Source organism: Frankliniella occidentalis, unplaced genomic scaffold (genome assembly GCF_000697945.3).
Source record: "Frankliniella occidentalis isolate FOCC.00 unplaced genomic scaffold, Focc_3.1 Scaffold60, whole genome shotgun sequence".
Taxonomy (NCBI): domain Eukaryota; kingdom Metazoa; phylum Arthropoda; class Insecta; order Thysanoptera; family Thripidae; genus Frankliniella; species Frankliniella occidentalis.
The window spans coordinates 291,486-310,462 of NW_026267190.1; the positions used below are offsets into that span (position 1 = coordinate 291,486).

Consider the following 18,977-nt stretch of genomic DNA (forward strand, 5'->3'; position numbering starts at 1 on the left):
GGCGAGATACGTAGTCTGATATCCCCGATACCAGGGATGGGCGCCTGCTACGCGCTAGGTATGCCAACCCGCCAGGCAGCCGTGTGAAGCCGGCGGCCCGCCCTGACCGCCCAACTGGGGGGCTTTCGAGCAATAGAGCGCATTTCGTTTGACGCCCAGCGTTCCCTCGCGTCACCTCGGGTGACGTTGATTGTGAAACATCTTTACGATCGGTTTCCTCGGAAACAAATACCTGGTGCCCTTTGGCCGGGGCGGAGGGGTACGCATTGCGCAACTAAGGTATAGTGCGGTATGTGCACGTGCACCAGGTGTCCCGGCTTTTACATGCCAGTATGATAGGTTGCATAAGCACCGGCTAGCAGGCGCTATCGGGAGCGCGCAGGATTTCGCGCATCCCCGCGGAACCGCGAGCCTCCCCGTGGAACCGCGGAGGTTGCGCAAAATCCTGCGGCGGCGGTGCTCGCGGGTCCGAGGGGGATGCGCAAAATCCTGCGGGTACCCGACAGCGCCTGCGAGCCAGCGCGTATGCAACCCGCTATACACATGCATGTAAGAGCCGAGACAACCGGCACATTCCTTCATGCGGCATAGACTTTTGTGGTCTAAAGGAATACGGAACTATGCGTGAAAATTAAAATCAAACAGTAGGCAGGGTACTCCATTTGACAAAATGAAACGGAAGTGTTATGTGCAAACCGGAAGACGAAAGCCACGAAGACGAAGACCTAGCCACCAAGAAGAAGAAGTTATCACTGTGGAATGACTATCAATTCCCTCTGACGTGCCTAGCTTACCTAAGATAAGTCCTTTGGAATCCAGTCCACCCATAGTCCTCCCCAACGATCCTTTACATAACAAGGGCACTCGAGAGCATAAGTCGAATCACCGTCTGATTACAGAATAGAGAAACATTTTTACTGTCAAGTCAGGCCGATAAGGAAAGCTGACATAGTTCGGTAATCATCCTTCAATTACTAAGAGCCCTGGAAAAAAATACTCAGAACTGAAAATGAGTTCATTTGTGTGACAAATTTGTTTGTTCTGACACTTCGGGTGTTTCACCTTCAGAACAAATTGGTTGGCCCCTGCAGCGACGTGATTCTAGTAGGGAAGTCCCACGCAACGTTCCGATGCCCGTTCGGTCGGCGGACATAGTCCGCAAGTCCGCAGACATAGTTGAAATCTCATATTGGGGGTTGAGCGGTGGTGGCTGGCGCTGGCCAGCCAGCCGCGAGGCGCGCGGGTGGGTCAGCGGCGGGTAGGAGCTGTTTGAACAGGCCGATTACGCTGGTGAGCAAGCATGGCGCACACCGCGATAAAACCCCTTAGAACAGAACAGGCTGTCGGGTATCCTATATGATCCCCCCTCTCTTTCTCTCTCTCCCTCCCTCGCACACACACACGCCCTCTCTCTCTCTCTCTCTTCTCTCATGGCGTCGCGGTGCCTCATGGGCCCGCACACCGCGGCTAGAGCGTGTAGAGCTGAGAGCGCACTGGCCTCCGCCCGCCAGACACTCCGCGCCCCGCTTCGCGACAACATGTTGTCTACCCGCCTGGTGGTCGTCGCCGTCCTGGCCGTCCTGGCCGCCGCCAGCGGAGCCTCCGGGGCGGACGTGTGCGCGTGCCCCGAGCCGCCCACGCAGAAGAACTTCGACGCGGATCGCGTAAGGATCCCGCCCTTTGTTGAATTAACTTGACGCGGGCACCATATGAACAGCAAAATTTTCGCAAAAATTACATTTCTGTCTTGTGTCCCTCCAAAAGTTCAAGTGTATACGCGAAAATTCTTGTCTTTAGCTTGTACTTCGCTTCCACCATTAGATTATCTATCTCCTGTCGCTGCGGCGTGTTTTGGCGCCCGAGCTGACGCAAGAGCAGACCGGACCGGCTCGCTGCTCGGCTCGCATTCGATTGCATTTTCATTGTATTTTACCACTCTCCACTCGCCTGGCTAGTTTATTGATGAAAAGCTGTGCAGCACTATTTGAAGATTTTGAATTCGCAAAACTCTTCAGCTGGAAGAGACAGATATTGGGGTGGAAGAAGGGGGCTGGGACTCCGGTGACTGATCTCCTCTGCCCTGCGCGCGTGGGCGGTGGGCGCGGCGGGCGTTTATCGTCCCTGCTCGGTGTGGCCCCCATCGGAGAGCCTGTTCAAGGCGAAGGCGAGATACTTGTTTTATGCCGGGCACGACGACTGATTACAGTACCTGGGCCTGTGGTACGAGATGAAGACGGCGGCCGGTGGCTACGAGCAGGGCGGCCAGTGCGGCACCGCACACTACGCCTGGAACGCCGACAAGACGGCCGTGAACGTCATCAACGCCAACTTCGTGCCGACGTGGGTACCCGTGGGGGACAGTACAGGAGGCTCTGAGAGCAACTGTGTATCTAACACTCTAGTGTGGGCCTACAGCGGGAACCGGGGGAGGGGGTTGGGGGATTTATAGACCCGGCTCGATATCAACACTTAACGCAAATTGTTCCGCGGGCAGCCTTTGCCAACCGCGGCGCTTTACCATACATTACCCACCTCACTCACCTCTCACCCGTCGGCTCCTTGGCCGGCCCGCGGCCCGGCCTGCAAGGCCTCTATAGGCCCAGGCCCGGCCGCGGACTGCTATCTGCAAGTTTGGCACGGGGCAGATGTGCGCGATCCGTCTGCTGCAATGTGTATCTCCAGTATTAATCACGCGACCCCACAATATCATAATAATTTCCTCCTCTTTTGTGTGTGTGTGTGTGTGTGTTTACGAATTCATGGATGGTAAATTGTTGGAATCTTTTTGCAGGTTTGGGGGTAACTACACGGTGAATCTAATAGCAACGCCCGTCGTCGTAGCCGAGGGCAAGTTCACCGTCACCTTCCCGTCGGGTCCGCAGGCCTCCAGTAAGTAATGCATGTGTTCTCCGGCAGTATTTACCCTCTCTTTAGCGCGACATTTCTTCGTAACATTCGCGAGCGTCGGCAATGTACTGAGTGTAAAGGCTAATACTCCCCAGTGTTGCGGGTTTGCATACCCAGGGGGCTCTATGGCACCTTACGGGCAGATCGGGTAGGCAAGCCCGCAACACTGTGGTGTATTGCCTTTACATATGGTATGGGGTGACCCTACAATCCCACCAGCCGTGTTTCGTGTAGTTACCATACCGCACGTATGAGTGCATTGCATGCATATGCAGCCCACGTATACGCGTGTTTTGTACACATTGCAAAAAGCCTGGCCCCTGGCGTAGCATCGGCATCCCTGTAACTCCAATTTAAGCCGACTTCTCTGACTACAGCCCCACCGGCGATGTACTGGGTCCTGGGCACTGACTACGACACCTACGCCGTGGTGTACTCCTGCAGTTCCTCAGGAACCGATGGGGAGTTGCCCAAGAGTAAGCTAAACCGCTAGAACTAAGGTATTTTGAGAGCACCATAGTCACTTTACATGGTGTGTTGAGAAATATCTCCCTCTCCGTCACGCAGTCGCGCTTTGGGTGCTGGCACGACACCCCGACAAGTACAACGCGGAAACGAAGAAAACCGTGGACCAGCTCATAAAGGACAACAAACTGGACGGCGTCGTCCTCCAGGAGGTGGGGCACGACTGCCCGGCCACCACGTGCAAGCCGTGCCAGGCCGTGGAGAACCTGGACGTCGCCAAGGTAACACCGAGAGAGCGCCGACGCGTTGGCGATCGTAGGAACCATAAGAAACTCGGGTGACCAACGTCCTCGTCCTCTTCGTAGCTGTCCGCCGGCCGCTGGTGGGAGCTGCAGCACAGCCTGTACGCCGACAATACCGACAACAAGAGCTGCGCCTACGCCGACTTCAGCGCCACGAGCGACGGAATCAAAATGGACGTGAACGCCATCGAGTACAGGTACGTGGCGCTTATCTCACCAAAGTGACTCACGAAAAAGTGGAAAATGGGGGGGGGGGGAAGGACTAGGACAGGATGAGAGGACAGGTGTGGCTTCACCAAGGCCACGCAGCCGTTAGGTCGAGGCGGCATAGGCTACACAGCAGAGTTGTGGGTGGTGTCCATCTGCAGTTACTCGTCCCTCACTTGCCCCACTTACCGGATTGCCTACCCCATCGGCCTTGGCCATGAGCTGGGTGTACATCGTGTACGTGTCCTTCCCACCACTGGCGCGGCGGCGAGCTGACAGCGCCACAAAGTATTCCGAATCATGGAGGTTTTGACTTCCCCGGACAGGCTCGACGGCAGCGTTGGCAGCGACATTCCAAAGAGCCTGCCGGGCAAGTGGTTCAACAACGACGGCAAGAACAAGGCGGAGTTTGCGATCAACGTCGCCGACGCCGACAAGGACGACCGATTCTGCATCATTGGCACCGACTACGACAACTGGGCGGTCTTGACCGTCTGCAAGAAGGCAGCCAAGCGCAGCGACATCCCATCCTTCCTGGACATCGACCCGGTGCCGTCGGGTAAGTGTCGCAGAACTGAGGCACAAGCGATGACCGCCCGAGGCGCCCGACTCACCCAGACTGACCGTTGCCTCCTACTTGCTTGCAGGCGGCATCTTCGTCCTGTCGAGGGCACACGGCCTCAACTCGACGCACCAGATGGCGGCCAACCAAGCCGTGGTGACGGCCGGCTGGGTCCCGTCTGCCATGGTGCCCACTCCGACGACGCCCTGCCCCTCCTCGGCCTTCGACAGCGACACCAAATCCGCGGCCGGTGCCGCCACCCCCGCGGCCATGCTCATCCTCGCCATGGTCGCGCGCGCCCTGCGCGTCTAGGACGACACTGTCGCACGGCTCATAGCCTCATCCCTTACTTTTCCCACACACTTCCGCTTACCAAACGCTCCAGCTGCTCCAGCCCTTCCAGCATGGGTCGACCTTACCTGACCGTGCGCCACCATGTGCTGACTAGGGCTGCAAAAGGCATAACCAGGAGAGAGGCGCTACAACACTATAATTTTCTACTACCGAAAAAAACAACAACATATTTTGTTCGTACACTTATGAAATCTGTGACACACACAAATAAGTACAAATTAAAAAAATAAACATCAACTGGCCCTCTTTACTTGTTGGGCGCAGGACTACTTTTCTTGGATTCTTTCTGGCGGATGCACCGGATATCCCTGTGCGTAGGAGCGAGACAACAACCGTCTTTTGATGCGTAGCGTGGAGTAGTGACCCTACCTGGGCCTGGGCGGCGTCCGAAGGCAGTTGGTAGGGATCAAAGGCATGGAGAGGCGAGGAGGGGGGGGGGGGGGATCCCGGAGACAGCCGCGCCGCATACCTGCCTGCCGGCACGCTCCCGGTGCAGCGGCGCAGTCGGTCTCCTGGCGTGGCTCGAGAAGTGTCGTGAACTTGTGTGCGGTAGCACCCCCCAGGACGCTGTTGTGCGTTTGTGCACCTGGGCTAACCATCTGATCAACTCGCTTTGATCATGGCTACAGGTGAGTCAAAAACTTAGAAAACGTATCCGGCTGCTCTTTTGGGTAGACTAAGTGTGTTTGGTGTATACGAGGTACGAGTCGACGGCTGTCGCTCTCTGGATGGGGACCAATAAGGGACCGCACACGTTGTCGCGTTGCCAGGATTCGCTAACTGAGCAAAGTGTGTAACTTGTTAATCACCAACCAGGTGTGTACCGTGTGTACTTGGCAAAGGAGTGGAAGGGGTAACTATGTCCTCACTCATTCGGGAAATGCGTGGCTGCTGGAAAGTTTCGGCGTCTTGCTTGTGGTGCCACCAACCAAGAAAGAGCACACATTAAGTTTCTAATGTTTACCGGTGGCGGGATGGCGCGGTGGGGGCGAGTGTAGCGGCGTGTGTGTAGGTGTCGAAAGTTTGGAAAACAGCTGACCGCTGCCGTGCGCCGTGCGGCGGAGGGCTGTGGATGGCGGGTGTGTCTGCGCGTGAGCCAATCCGAAGGCAGCACAATAGTGCGGAGGAAGGGGGAGAGGGGGGCTTTGTGATGCAGGGCGGGGACGCGGCAAAACTGCCCCCGGCTCTGGGCAAGTCCGGAAGGGGAATTCCACGAAAGAAGTGACTGCGCACTGCGCGAGCCGAGCTCAAGTCATGAGTGAGTGTGTGAATACTGGAAGGAGATAATGACATGGAAGAAAAGCTTTAAAGAGCGCCGCGCACTGCGGGTCGTTGAGCGATTATCACACGCGAATGAAACGCAGATCGGTCCCTGACCTCAAACCTGGCCTGGTCAGTTGACGCGGTCGCTTCTCTAAAAATAAAAAATAATCAAAAACACACTAAAAATAAAGCTCAGTTTAGATTGTTAGCCTCGGGTCAGCGACCACCACGACGATGCAGACGAACTTTTATCGTGTGCCCGGAATAGAGGGTTCGTCGACACAAACGTTCGCTCCCGCACTCAGGTGGTGCTCACGGTACCGATTGTGAGGCGACCCACAGGGCTTTCTACTCCACTTGGCCCGGGGGGCGCCACGGCCCCGACCTCTCGAGGCCCCGGCCATCCCCGATAGTGCGTGCGGCCCGGGCGACGGGCGACGGCGGCCCGGGCAGTCTCGGCCGCCACGTGCGCCGCGCTCTGTGGTTCCCTTTCGCCGAACGAGACACGTGACTCGCTAAATTTGTCCGGCGAAAAAAAAAGTGGCAGAACAAACGCTCGGTCACGTTTCGTTTTGTGGACGAGGCAAACAGCCCCGCCGGGGCGGCGGGCAGGTCCAAGCCCTTCTCTGCAAACAGAGCGGCGCTGTGGACGTAAAGAGAGGCCCGGGCCAAGGTCCCCGCAGCGCAGTGTACCGCGTAGCGCAGCGAGCTGCTCTCAATTTGTTTCGAGTCCGATAAGTGAACCTCCCTCCCTCTCGGGCCACAGGGGCGTAAGTGTAGTACGAGGCGAAAGGGGTGGGAGTGTGGGCTCAAAGCGCGCCACGCGGACACCCCCGACACGACGTCTACTCGCTCTCTCCTACAGAACTACACCGTCCTGATTTTGTTGCTCGGGCAATCAACGGCAGCGTCACGATGCGCGGCTCTTTATCGCGGGCCAGTGGTTCACACGGCCAGGCATTGTACATCACAACACCCGTTCGAGTGTGGGCGCGTTATTCTGGCCGCGAACGAACGGGGCGACAACAGTGGAGGCGCATCCGAGTGTTAAATGATTACTGAAGGATGTCGCCGAGCCTTGGCTTTTTCGACACCGCTCAGATATCCTGCCTCGCCTCACCACCGGCAACAAGACAAGGGGGTGGGTCAGTAGAACCGGGGAAGTCCCAGGTGGGTGTAACTGGTGCAACCTCGGCATTGCTTCGGTATTTTCACGAGACACACACGACTTCTCCCTCGTCCGTCGCCGACGTGTAGCGCACACGCGTCACGGCCCTGGTTGTGGGTTATCGCCCCGTGACGTCACGGCCGGTCGCCAGCCAATGAGAGCACGCATTGGGGTACGAGCCCCCACAGCCGCCCGCCCCCGGGGTGGGGGTGGGGGCGGGGCGCGCGCGCTCTGTCGCACCCATTGACGGGGTGGGTGGGCCCGCTCCCGTCCTTCTCGTACTCGTTGACAAGGTCCGGGTCGCGCTGCCCGCCGTATATATACGCGTGGACGGGGCTGACCCGGGCATCAGTCGCATGTCAAGCATTGCATCAGTCGCATCGGCCCCGTCGTGGTCGCACAAACCGAGCCGAGGTAGGCGGGGCGACCTCTGTCTCACTGCCAGAGACGACACGGCGGCCCGCGGTATCGTGATAATGAAAGACGTTCGTCTTGTTGCAGCGATGGAGACACAAGGTCCACACATCTCCGACCTGCCGGTCGACGCCCTCCTGGAGGTGTTCTCCCGGCTGCCCGCCGCCGACCTGACTCAGGGGGTCACCGGCGTGTGCCGCGCCTGGCGGGACTTCGCCATGGAGCCGGCTGCGTGGCGGAGCCGGCGCGTGCAGGTGAGTACAGCAACCAAATAAATGGGCGTAATGAGGCAGATAGCCGAGGCGAAGTAGGAGGAGAGCACCTCCGCTTGACTCTCACCCGTGCATACGTCGCCTGATCAGGCCGCCATGTGGCCAGCCTCAGCCTTGGCCTTATTCAAAACCATGTCTTTTTCGCAGCTGTACTGCCTGGAGTGCGGTTAGAACGGGGAAGAATGAAACACCCCAAAGTTGGGGACATTGAGACATTCACTTTCAGAAAAGTTACATCACTTGTTCTCGTGAAAAAGGCGCATATTATCTAGATTCCTTCATTCAATAGCGATTGCGTCAGAAAAATTACGACGCAATTTCGATCATGGGACTATGTTATTTCATCGTCCAAAAGCAGTAGGATTTATCAAATGACTAATTTTATGGTTGAAAAGACCAAAGTACGTGAATTGTCTCATAGTAACCCGCCCTGACCCTGCAGGGGTGGCCCGAGAGCCTCTTACTAACCTCTGGTGCTTCCACAGGTGGCCCCCCGCAAGCACCGTCCCCTGACGGCCGCCGAGCGCCGCGTCCTGCGGCGAGCTCCCGCCCTGAGGGCTCTGGCCGTGTCACTGCGCCGCGCCCAGGACCTGCCCGACAAGCTGTCCACCATGCTGCCCATCTGCGAGCAGCTGCGCGAGCTGCAGCTGTCTCTGCCTTGCCTCAGTGCCGACATGGCTGAGGACGCGGTGCGCCACTGGCCGCGCCTGCAGCAGCTGCGCGTCGAGGCGCTCATCCTGCAGGAGAACAGCCTGGAGCGACTCGGCGAGCTGGGGCAGCTGCGAGGCCTGCAGCTGGCGACGCTCCAGCCGGCAGGCACCTTCTGGGGCCCGCTGCGCCGCGCGATCCAGCAGGGCTTTCCCTCGCTGCGCTCGCTGCACCTGGACGCGCGCTGTGACACCGACAGCACCGCCAACATGGACGAGACCGTGGGCGTGATCCTGGGGACGGCCGACAGGCTGGCGCACCTCCGCCTCGGCGTGCTTGTGCCCGCTGACAAGAGGCTACTCGCCGCAGCCGGGCAGTGCGACAGGCTGCAGAGTCTGCACGTCGAGGACTGCACCGCGATGACTGACGCCGGTCTGCTCTGCCTGGCCGGCCTGCGCCTGCAGTCCCTCACACTGCTCCACGCCAGAGACGTCTCCACCGCGGCCCTGCAGCACTTCCTGCGCGTGGCCGACCTGTCGCTGCTCCGGCACCTCGACCTGAGCGGCTGTCCCGCTCTCACCGACAGGGTGGTCCACCTCATTGCCGCCAGGTATGCCAAGTAGAATATTTGTCCGATCTCCCCTCCAGCAAAATGGTCTTTCGTTTTAGTAAAGCTGAGTAATTTTTCCAGGTGTTCTCACCCACCAACACTCGTAGCTGCAGACTGCCCCAACATTTCACGCCAAGCCCTGCCGCCCGTTGTTGGTAACAGTTCCGCCCCCTGCACTGTAGCTGCCACAGCCCGTGTTATGCTCGCCACTCCTGCGAGACCATTAGGAGTAGTGTAAGTGATGACAGGCGTAAGCTTTCAACTTCCAAACGCTGCCGAGTCTTAACGTTCACCCCGAGTGAAAATGTGTTGTGTTGTGACAAAACCGATTTTCATGTTACACGATTTTTTTGTATCATCCGAAACCCTTGTTTGTTACATTATGAATGTATTTTGGGCAAGGTCATTTACTTTGAATAAATCAATCAAATGTCCAATAAATACTGTTTTATTGAAATCAATTTTCAAAGTGAGCAAGAACAGCAGATTGTTCCACCATTAGTGCTTAACTTCAAGGCTGTGTGCAGAGTAGAAAGCTTCTTTTTTTCACATACAAAAGTCACAAAATAAATTAAACCTCAATGAGAACAGTTTTCACCTTAAAGCTGTTACCTCAATAGCTAATCTTAAGTCGGAGTAGATAAGCATCGTTCACCTGGAGATAATAAATGCACAGGAACACACACACGAAGGCATTTCATTTGAAATGCGTGCTGACACTTAGGGTATTCAAAGCTGCTTTGTAGGAAAGGCAAAGGAAAATAGTAAATTAAAAGCAAGCATATAAATCTAAACGCCAAAGTGCATGCTACACAGGTTTTCTTATGTTAAAAAGAAAGACTGAAGATGACTAAAAAATGTACACATGAAGAAGTTAAAGCCCAACTATTGAAGAGAGCCTAGAAAACTTCCGTCAAATTTAAGTAATTAAGTGATTCCATTTCTGTGTCCGAAACAGATCAAGAAGATAAGGATCAAAATGAGGTAAAATTTTTGGCAGGAATTTTGTAAGTTACTCTAAAGTGCAGAAAACATACAGAAATAGTTTTCCACGCATTTGGCGTCCTTGACTTTAATATTTTGGCAACAGCCATCAAAAACTAAAAACAAACTTTTCAAGTAAACAAAAACAAAAAATTAAGAAAAATCTGGAACTGATATAAAATTATGTACACGAATCTTAGCAACAATTCTTATGCCCTACAGTAATTGAGTTTAATGTTCATAAAGATGTATGAATATTTACTCCAAAGTCAAATGTGAGAGAATTATTGCAACATAAATTAAACTTCTAATCAAAAAAAAAAAAATATTAAACAAATTTTTGAACACTTTAAAATAAAACTTGGTGTTCAAGTCATAAATGGAAATAAATTACTCTATCTAGTCCATAATAGACGGCAACAGTTGAGAATTCTCCATCTTGGGGAGTCAATTAAGAATAGGATGATCCCTTCTCTCAAAGGGCTCTACTCCGATGCTACAAGTAACCCGATTGATACTCATAGTTGAGATAGCTGGGGGCAGAAAAAGAGAAATAAAAAGAACAAATCAAGTCAGGGGAGAAAAAAAAATGCAAACCATTAGTCATTAAAACTTTAAATCTAAGGTGAATCATCTAAGACACAAATCGTGATGCCCGGGCGCGGGACGATTCCTCCTCGTAGACCGTCGCGAGAAGGCGTCGCGTTCCGATATGCCATCCGTTCGATCCGCGGAGATGCGTTATCGCTTCGCCACGTCATCCGCGATCCGTCCGTCGTCCGCCAAGCCGTGCCAAGCCGAGGCTGGGCTTCCCGCTCCCCGATCCGATTTAATGACAAGGAATACGAGAGCGTGGATGATCGTCACGCGTCGAGAGTCGAGTCGAGACGAGCCGAGCCGCGTTGGGTCGTGTCGTAGCGGGGGACACGCGCCGTGCTGATCGGATCGCGCCACGCCACGCCACGCCGCGCCAATCCAAATCCAATCCGAGATGATCCGATCACTCAATTCGGACTAATAGGGGGCGTATCGACGCGCGGTGGGGGACGCGGCAGAGCTAAACGGGAACAACAAGACCAGTTAGACCACAACACCAGACACAGTGCAGGCCAACTGCTGCCAGAACAAAAGAGGTCACATCTTTTTAAAGATTCTTACAGCTCAAAAGGAATATTTAAGTATGGAGGCAACCTAAGTGGCGGCAGGAGTTGTGATGAAGTTAATTGAGGTGATAGTGTACTCTTAGAGTGAATGTCAAGAATCGTATCATGAGAAAGGGCAACTATCTCCTGACATGTCAGAATAGGCGGAGTGAAAAGATATCTCATCATTGTTCTGACAGCAAAATCTGAAAATATGCAAAGACAACCCGAAACCTTTACCACAACACCCCTTAGTAAAACGTGAAAATTTCTATCCAAACAATTATTGGTAAAAACTACGACAAAGGAAAAGTTCAACTATGTGTCATAGATTGAGGGGTTAATGAGGATCCTCCTCTAGAGTTCAAACACTAGTAGTAAATAGTTAACAACACTTCCAGTAGGGCTTCAGTGCCTGCAGTCTAGGGAGTGAACACAATAAAACTGGAAAGAAAAGTGTGCTTAACAAAATTTGCATTGAAGCATTGTTGGAACAGAAAGGAGTTCAATCGAGGTGCTATCACAACACACAGACCAAGCTATGAACTATAGGCAAGCAAAATGGTTACACAAGTTTAAATATGATTTAACTACAACCACCACACACGTGCCAAAAGTTTAGAGATTCATACAGAGAAGAAATTATCCAAAGAAAAAACATTCATGCAAGAACTCAAAGAATGTATTATTCCTTGAAAGGAATAGCTGAGCATTTTTATCAGCAATAAAGATAGAGAGGTAATGGATAGGCTAAAATAGAAAGTGATAACCCTTACTAATAAAAAAAACAAGGTGCCCACAGCTTACAGAAAAGTATCAAATTTACCGCTTCAGGCTCCAGGTTTCCACAGGAGAAATATTTAAGGAATAACTGGCAAGGGGCAGATCGTCACTAATAACAGAAAACAATAACAATGCAAAGGAGTACTAAGTAAAGTCTATGATACTAATCTACTATGTCATGCAAAATTAGTACACAAAGTAAAAGAAAAGTAGAACAAGGCATTTTAAGCATTGGCTACACTATGCATCAGAATGATAGGTTAGATAACTTGAAGTCACACATAAGAGATCACAGCTTGAAATCTGAAAGGAAGTGTGAATTATTTCGATGGAACTCCTTATTCTACTGTTCACACCATCAGCACAGCAATGCAGCTTTGTTTCATGAGAATCTGAAATTTGTAAGCTTCATTTCCAGCGTCTGTAGATTGGAGGCAGGAATTGATGCAGGGAACTAATACGGAATCTACGGAAAACTTACCTGTAGCGAGCAGCGGCTGCGCTGGGAGGGGAACGTCTTGAGTACATCTCATACCCACGATCATAATCAGCTGACGGGCTGCGGAGAGGTGGTGGTGGGAAAGCGTCTCTTGCACCTCGCAAACCGGGAGGCAGAGGCGGGTATTCGCGACCACGTGGAGGAACTGGGTACCGCCGGTCATACATGTCACTTTCGTAGCCTCTACGATCGTACATTCCATCATACAGTCCTCCTTCCTGTACACAGAGTCAAAGATATGTATGAGGTACATTGAGAGAAAAGTATTACAGCCAGGGAACAAAACTTGCTACACTTACCCTAAACATTCGATCCCTGAAGAAAGCAGGTGGTGGCGGTGGAGGAGGATAATGGTCTCTACCAAACATGGGACCACGGAATCCATTACTAGGGCCACCGAGCCTAGAACAAAGATAAAATTTAACTATAGAATGCAGGAAAAAAATCAAAAATAACAAATATACTACAAAATTTACCCTTTGGTACATTCTTTGGACCAATGACCCCCACGACCACATCTGAAATTACCAATATTTCATGGTCATTAAAGGACAAACAAAAAAAAAAAAATTGATAGGGAATGGGGATAGGGTAACCGCTTCAGAATTAAACGTACCTGTAGCACATTTCTGAGTCTCCCATGCCTGGACGCTGCCGAACCCTGCTGGTCGACATCTGTACTTTCATAGGTTGGCCATCAATGACATGGCCATTAAGCTCTCGAACAGCTTCAGCCACATTATCAGTAGAATCCATGTGCTGATAAAACAATAAAAAATCATAATTAATCAAAACATTGAATAATTTTCTAGAAAGAAAAGTAGTTTTGGTTCAAAGATACTTACAACAAAGCCGTAGTTCCTTACTATATCACACTCCACAACAGTTCCAAATTTAGCAAACAACTCTCTGACTTCAGGTGCTTTTGTATTATCTGTTAGGTTTCCCACAAAGATTTTCACAGTAGCAGTGTGAGGACCTTTACGACTTGTTGCAGCCTCGACTTTGATGGCACTATCATCTACCATGAACCCATTCAGGTTTGATATTGCATCTCTGCCATGTTCCTCTTTCTCCATATGCTGCAAATATTTTATAAAAATTAAAGTAATACAAAAATTGGATTTTTTTCTCTTAAAAAAACAACAAAACCACTTAACATCTTGTTCTGCAATAAATCAGATTCCTATTACAAGGATAAATTTAAACTCACCACAAATCCGTAGTTTTTGACAACATCACATTCAACAACTTTGCCATACTTCTCAAATAATGGTCTGAGTTCAGCAGCAGTCGTTTTATCAGCCAGATTCCCCACAAAGAGTTTGAATGTGCCTGCACTACTGTGCGACGGCATGTTGATAGTATTGGTAGACAACTGGAAGTGGAAGAATACGGATTAAAACTGATACAAAAACAAAAATTATTACAAGAAACGTGATTTTATTGGACCTTCCTAGCCAAAAAAAAGGGCCCCCGCTAGAAACAGGGCCTCATTCAATCTAAATATGGATCTAAGAGCCTTTTTTTAATGTTTTATTAAAAGTACAAAATTTGACATCACTTGACCTCTTATACTAACCTCAAACTTCAACTACCGAGATAACATTTAATAATTAACTTCGGGGTCATTGTGAGTGAGGTTTTAAATTAAGATCACAAAATGAAACAGACTTTATATATACAGATCTAGGAAAATGGTGATTGACCCGCGAAATTAAATGGAAATATGAGCACAACAGAAGTGACAGGACGGCTGTGAAAAGGACGCTAGCATTACGCTGAGATACTAATGAACATCTTGTTTGAACAAAACTTACTAAAATGCAAACAAACCATTACATATTCAATGATAACGATAACGTACCCCTGAGAATGTGTTTAAATTGAAACCTTCTCGTTACGCTTCCGACGTTCTTCTCCTGTGAACCATACGAGAAAATGGCTGCCACAGTGAATGCTATGCTTTCTGTACCCAAACATGGCCGACTTGTGGCCTATGTGGCCTAGCCGACCGTACCGTGTCTAACCGAGCCGAGCTCCATCAAATCCAATCCACTATCCACTTTCAATGCTTTTGGATTGGGATGTAGTTGTGTACAAGAACCGTAAGAACTGAACTCGGCTCAACAGCACCAAAGAGTCCACTGCTTTCATTTGCTGGGTCATGGGAAAGATGAAATTGAGGCATATGAAAATTTTTCTTTTATTGATAAAATTCTCAGTTTGGACAAGGAAGCCTCTGTGTCAGACATTTTCCTTTACCTTTCTGATGACATCTTGAAGAAAATTAACATGAATGTGATCGAATTTTACTAGCAACACAAAGTAATAAGAATTATTATACCTGCCAAATTTTCACCTCAGGGTAAAATCAAATTGGAGTTGTAGGCTTGCCCCTGCTCAATTGTTTAACTTTGCATTTAATGAGGACTAAGCATCCCAAGCAAGCAAAAAAAGCTACCCAAATGATACCAAAATATAATACAACCGGGACACCATTCAAACCAGCTTCCATGCTTTTTTCCCAAATGCAAGGCAAAGGTTCCAGACATGGTATGGATGAAAAATAACAAATGTTTGCCAGAATGATTTTATTCTAGTAAGCAACATTCAAATGTACCAGCAAGCCACATCTTACTGCCAAGTATTCACCACAAATTGAGGCATAATTCGCCATTAGATAAAAATTTTGTATAATAAACCCCAAAGTAGTATGTTGCCAGTGAACACTATGGATATTACTTTCATTCAAACATAATCACAAACAAAAAGGAAGTTGTCAAATCAAGATTAGTTAATGTTTATCTTTTAAGATAACAGCTACACCTTCCAGATGAAAGGACCACTACCATAGAGTAGATATGGTATTCCACTGTTTACATTTGATTTACCATAGAAAATATAGATGCTATGTGCAGCAAAAAAGATAAGTCTAGCCTCTTGATATAAACAATAAAATGATCTTAAAGCATTCAACATTCTGCTCAGCGATTGTAGAAAAGACATATGATTGATAGCTACACATCTCCATAGCGTCATAAAATTAAAAAATCTTACATAATAAAGGACATCTCTCCTACCTACAGCATTGTACTGATATTTTCTGATAAATAACCTTAACTATATTGCAGCAATCAATATATCACTAACTCAATATAAATGAGTTGTTAAAAAAATTCAGTGGTTGTCAAATATTTGTTAAATTAAACACGCACAGGACAACCAGGTACTTAAATTATGCACTCCCTTATGTGCTAGTTCCGTTGAAACCATGAATATCAACTTATTTCTTCCCAAATAAGAGTCCTTGTCTAAATCGTTCAAAATAAAACAAAGCATATGGGAAGATGCCAAAAATGGCTATGGAAGAAGACTTTGAAGTTTGACGAAGTATCCCATCGAGGCTTCCGACCTCCACAAAACGCCTTGCCGCGACTTGCATTTCCTCGTTCGGTACCGCGACGCCACGATCAGAAAGGCACGGCGAACCGCGACTCGAATCAATACGGTGCGTAGCGCGAGGTCGAGCTGATGAGCAGACAAAAACCATATTATTAGACCACGCCAGACAACGATTTGTCACAGAACGAATGCCTATCAATTTGCCGTTGTTTGAGAAATGTCAACAGCAGAGCCACTTCTCGTGTAAAGAATTCAAATAAGCTTTGACAATAAGTCACAATGAGCAAACTAAAATACTCTAACATGAAAAAGGTTTAGCTAATTGCATCAAAACAAATTCAGTGATGGCCCTAATATTCTACAGCACAGATCAACGGGTGAGAAAAACAGCAAACTGATGAAAATGATGAAAGTGTTAGATGCAGATACAATTATTTGAAAAGCAATCATGATAGGTCAAGCAACAAAGCAAACAGGCCAAGATTTCCAAACACAAAATCTAGGCATAAAGCAACTGATTGCAAGCAGAGGTTTCAGTATCCAACTCAAATAAGATCCCTAATACCTCATTTTCATGGAAGGCAACAGAGGGAGATGGGGAAGAATTCAAACACCCGGTTCACTGCACTGACTGATGTTGGGAGTTGCATCTTGGAAGCTAGGGAAGAGAGATTCCAAGAGATTGTACCTACTGTAGTAAGTTGATAAAAGCAAAGAAGGTAAAAAAGTTTCCAAAGGATTCCCAGACAATTAATGATGATTTAGTTCTAAAATCACTATAGCTACAACTCATTGTAAAATTGGGGGAAACATAAGAATACCATACTATTGAAACACGAACAAATCAACACAGACATGCAACCCAAAACAAACACAGCTTATAAAAATATTACCACTGGGCAGCGGGTAGTTAAAAGGAACTTTGACATATGCATGATATTGCCCTTATCCTGACATGCAATTGGTTAGCTTCAACATACCCAAAGCGTGGAGCTGCAGGAGGAGATCGACGAGTAAATCCTTCATAAGCCGCCGATGGTCGGTCATAGCCTGGCTCCCGGCGAGTTCCCAGGGTTGGAAGAGGAGGCATGTCACGGCGTGGCAAGGGGGGAGCAAGATAGTCAGCCCGTGCTCTTGACATATCAGGATAACCACGGCGTTCAAACAGGTCTCGCTCGTCATAACGAGGACGGTCATACATGCCATCATAGTAGCTCTCCTGAAAAGTTAGTTACCAAGATGAACAGAGATAGACAGAAAAATGTAGAGCGACAGGACACTATTTGAAATATGCATACATACCCTCATTCCAAACATCCGGTCGCGAATGAAAGGTGGTGGAGGTGGTGGTGGGGGGTAGGGCTCGCGACCAAACATTGGGCCCCTAAAACCATTTCTCATCCTAGAATTATAGATTTCCATAAAGCAAAAGATACTAATTTTCTTACACAGATATGAATTTTGAACCAATTATTTACCCTTTGGTGCACTCCTTGGACCAGTGTCCTCCCCTACCACAGCGATAACATTGCTCAGCATCTCCCATTCCAGGTCTTTGACGTACGCGGCTGGTTGACATTTGCACTTTTAAGGGCTGTCCATCTACAATCTGCCCATTCAACTCCTTCACCGCTCCGGCAACATTATCAGTAGACTCCATATGCTAGAAGACACAGTGGAAAATGGAAGTTCAATAACTAGTGAACTAACTAATTCTACATTCAACTAAATTTACAACGTAGTTGACACACTTACCACAAATCCATAATTCCGAACAATATCACACTCCACCACGGTACCAAACTTGGAAAACAATTCACGGATTTCAGCAGATTTGGTGTTGTCTGTCAGATTGCCAATAAAGACCTTGGTTGTTTGAGATGCAGGACCTTTGCGGCTAGTAGCAGCTTCAACTTTAATGGCATTGCCATCAAGCATCAGGCCGTTCAAGTTCTGAATGGCCTCTCTTCCTTGATCATCTTTCTCCATATGCTGTAGGTAAAAGCACATTCCAAAATGTAGTGTCCATGTAATCCATTACAGTAGCCTTAGCTAAGTTTTAAAAAAGCTTACCACAAACCCATAATTCTTCACTACATCACACTCCACTACTTTGCCATATTTCTCAAAGTGTGGTCGTAACTCTTCCGCTGTTGTTTTATCAGCCAAGTTGCCGACAAAAATCTTGAATGTACCTGCCACATTTGGTTTGGCTTCTTCCATCTTGAAACCTGAAATAACATTAAAATAGAGATTTCACTGAAGAGTTAAGAAATTAGGACTTGAAAAACATTTGGGAGAGCCGCCGGTCATTGAACCAGCAACTTGAGTAAGTTAAGAATGCACTACCAAAATGAGGGTTAGGGGACTTCATAGAGTAAACAAATCTAAACTCCAAGACAAGTTTTAAAAAAAAATAAGTAGAGGGAGCGGCTTCCACGTTCTAATACATTAGGTAGACCTAAAAATGCTACAGTTAAACGATCCAAGACAAAAGCATTAAGTGCAACGGTCTTGTAAACCAGACAGGCCTAAACTGTGATCTACTTTAAAACCTAGTACGTCAATGTGCCGCATCACAAGTCCTTACATCACAAGTTCTCGTTATATAGACAGAACAAGGGCCTGATGTAAGTATAATATTGTTCCATGAAAATCCGATAGGTTTAAGAAAGGATAACGGAATTCAAGACGCCATTTCACTTGAGGCTGGCGATGCGATGACGCCGGCTGCAGCGACTCAGAGTAATGGATATTTGACGCGTGCTACAAATTTGTAACAATCCAGAGCGCACTACGACCAAAAGCCTTACAGTTTTAGTCCTCTAGAAAGTAGGTACATAGAACGAAAGATCACAATACTCACGGTTTACTCTAAAAATGAAGAGTTCCCAGGGAACTGCGATTTCGCTTCGCTTCACAGCAACGCCGCACTCCGCCTTCTTGTAGTGCAGTGAGGCAGACAAAGCGTCGCGCGCGCATCGACCTCTCG

At 49.0% G+C, this 18,977-nt stretch overlaps 3 protein-coding genes across 8 annotated transcripts; 2 read left to right on the forward strand and 1 right to left on the reverse strand.

Annotated features, from left to right (window-relative positions):
• The first annotated feature begins 1,460 nt into the window (after positions 1–1,460).
• On the forward strand, positions 1,461–5,034 carry LOC113206112 (uncharacterized). The gene is made up of 8 exons (XM_026422037.2): positions 1,461–1,664; positions 2,207–2,340; positions 2,792–2,889; positions 3,285–3,383; positions 3,475–3,653; positions 3,738–3,871; positions 4,208–4,440; positions 4,529–5,034. The coding sequence occupies exons 1-8, from the start codon at positions 1,539–1,541 to the stop codon at positions 4,753–4,755; spliced, it is 1,230 nt and encodes a 409-aa protein (XP_026277822.2). The 5' UTR covers positions 1,461–1,538; the 3' UTR covers positions 4,756–5,034.
• Positions 5,035–5,235: 201 nt separating this feature from the next.
• On the forward strand, positions 5,236–9,613 carry LOC113206091 (F-box/LRR-repeat protein 7-like). 2 transcript variants are annotated; one of them, XM_026422004.2, is made up of 4 exons: positions 5,236–5,426; positions 7,730–7,896; positions 8,400–9,172; positions 9,254–9,613. In XM_026422004.2, the coding sequence occupies exons 1-4, from the start codon at positions 5,417–5,419 to the stop codon at positions 9,408–9,410; spliced, it is 1,107 nt and encodes a 368-aa protein (XP_026277789.2). In that variant the 5' UTR covers positions 5,236–5,416; the 3' UTR covers positions 9,411–9,613. The 2 variants fall into 2 exon arrangements, with proteins under 2 accessions (XP_026277789.2, XP_026277788.2); XM_026422003.2 differs by lacking the exon at positions 5,236–5,426 and adding an exon at positions 7,479–7,642.
• LOC113206092 (RNA-binding protein lark) lies at positions 9,605–18,967 on the reverse strand. Of its 5 annotated transcripts, none has more exons than XM_052267885.1 (8): positions 18,852–18,967; positions 18,059–18,216; positions 13,426–13,662; positions 13,197–13,339; positions 13,057–13,098; positions 12,880–12,982; positions 12,563–12,798; positions 9,605–10,689 (listed from the first exon to the last, which is right to left on the reverse strand). In XM_052267885.1, the coding sequence occupies exons 2-8, from the start codon at positions 18,206–18,208 to the stop codon at positions 10,653–10,655; spliced, it is 948 nt and encodes a 315-aa protein (XP_052123845.1). In that variant the 5' UTR covers positions 18,209–18,216; positions 18,852–18,967; the 3' UTR covers positions 9,605–10,652. The 5 variants fall into 5 exon arrangements, with proteins under 5 accessions (XP_052123845.1, XP_052123841.1, XP_052123842.1 ...); XM_052267881.1 differs by lacking the exon at positions 9,605–10,689 and adding an exon at positions 11,220–12,190; XM_052267882.1 differs by lacking the exons at positions 9,605–10,689; positions 18,059–18,216; positions 18,852–18,967 and adding exons at positions 11,220–12,190; positions 13,794–13,958; positions 14,448–14,721.
• Between the last annotated feature and the right edge of the window lie 10 nt (positions 18,968–18,977).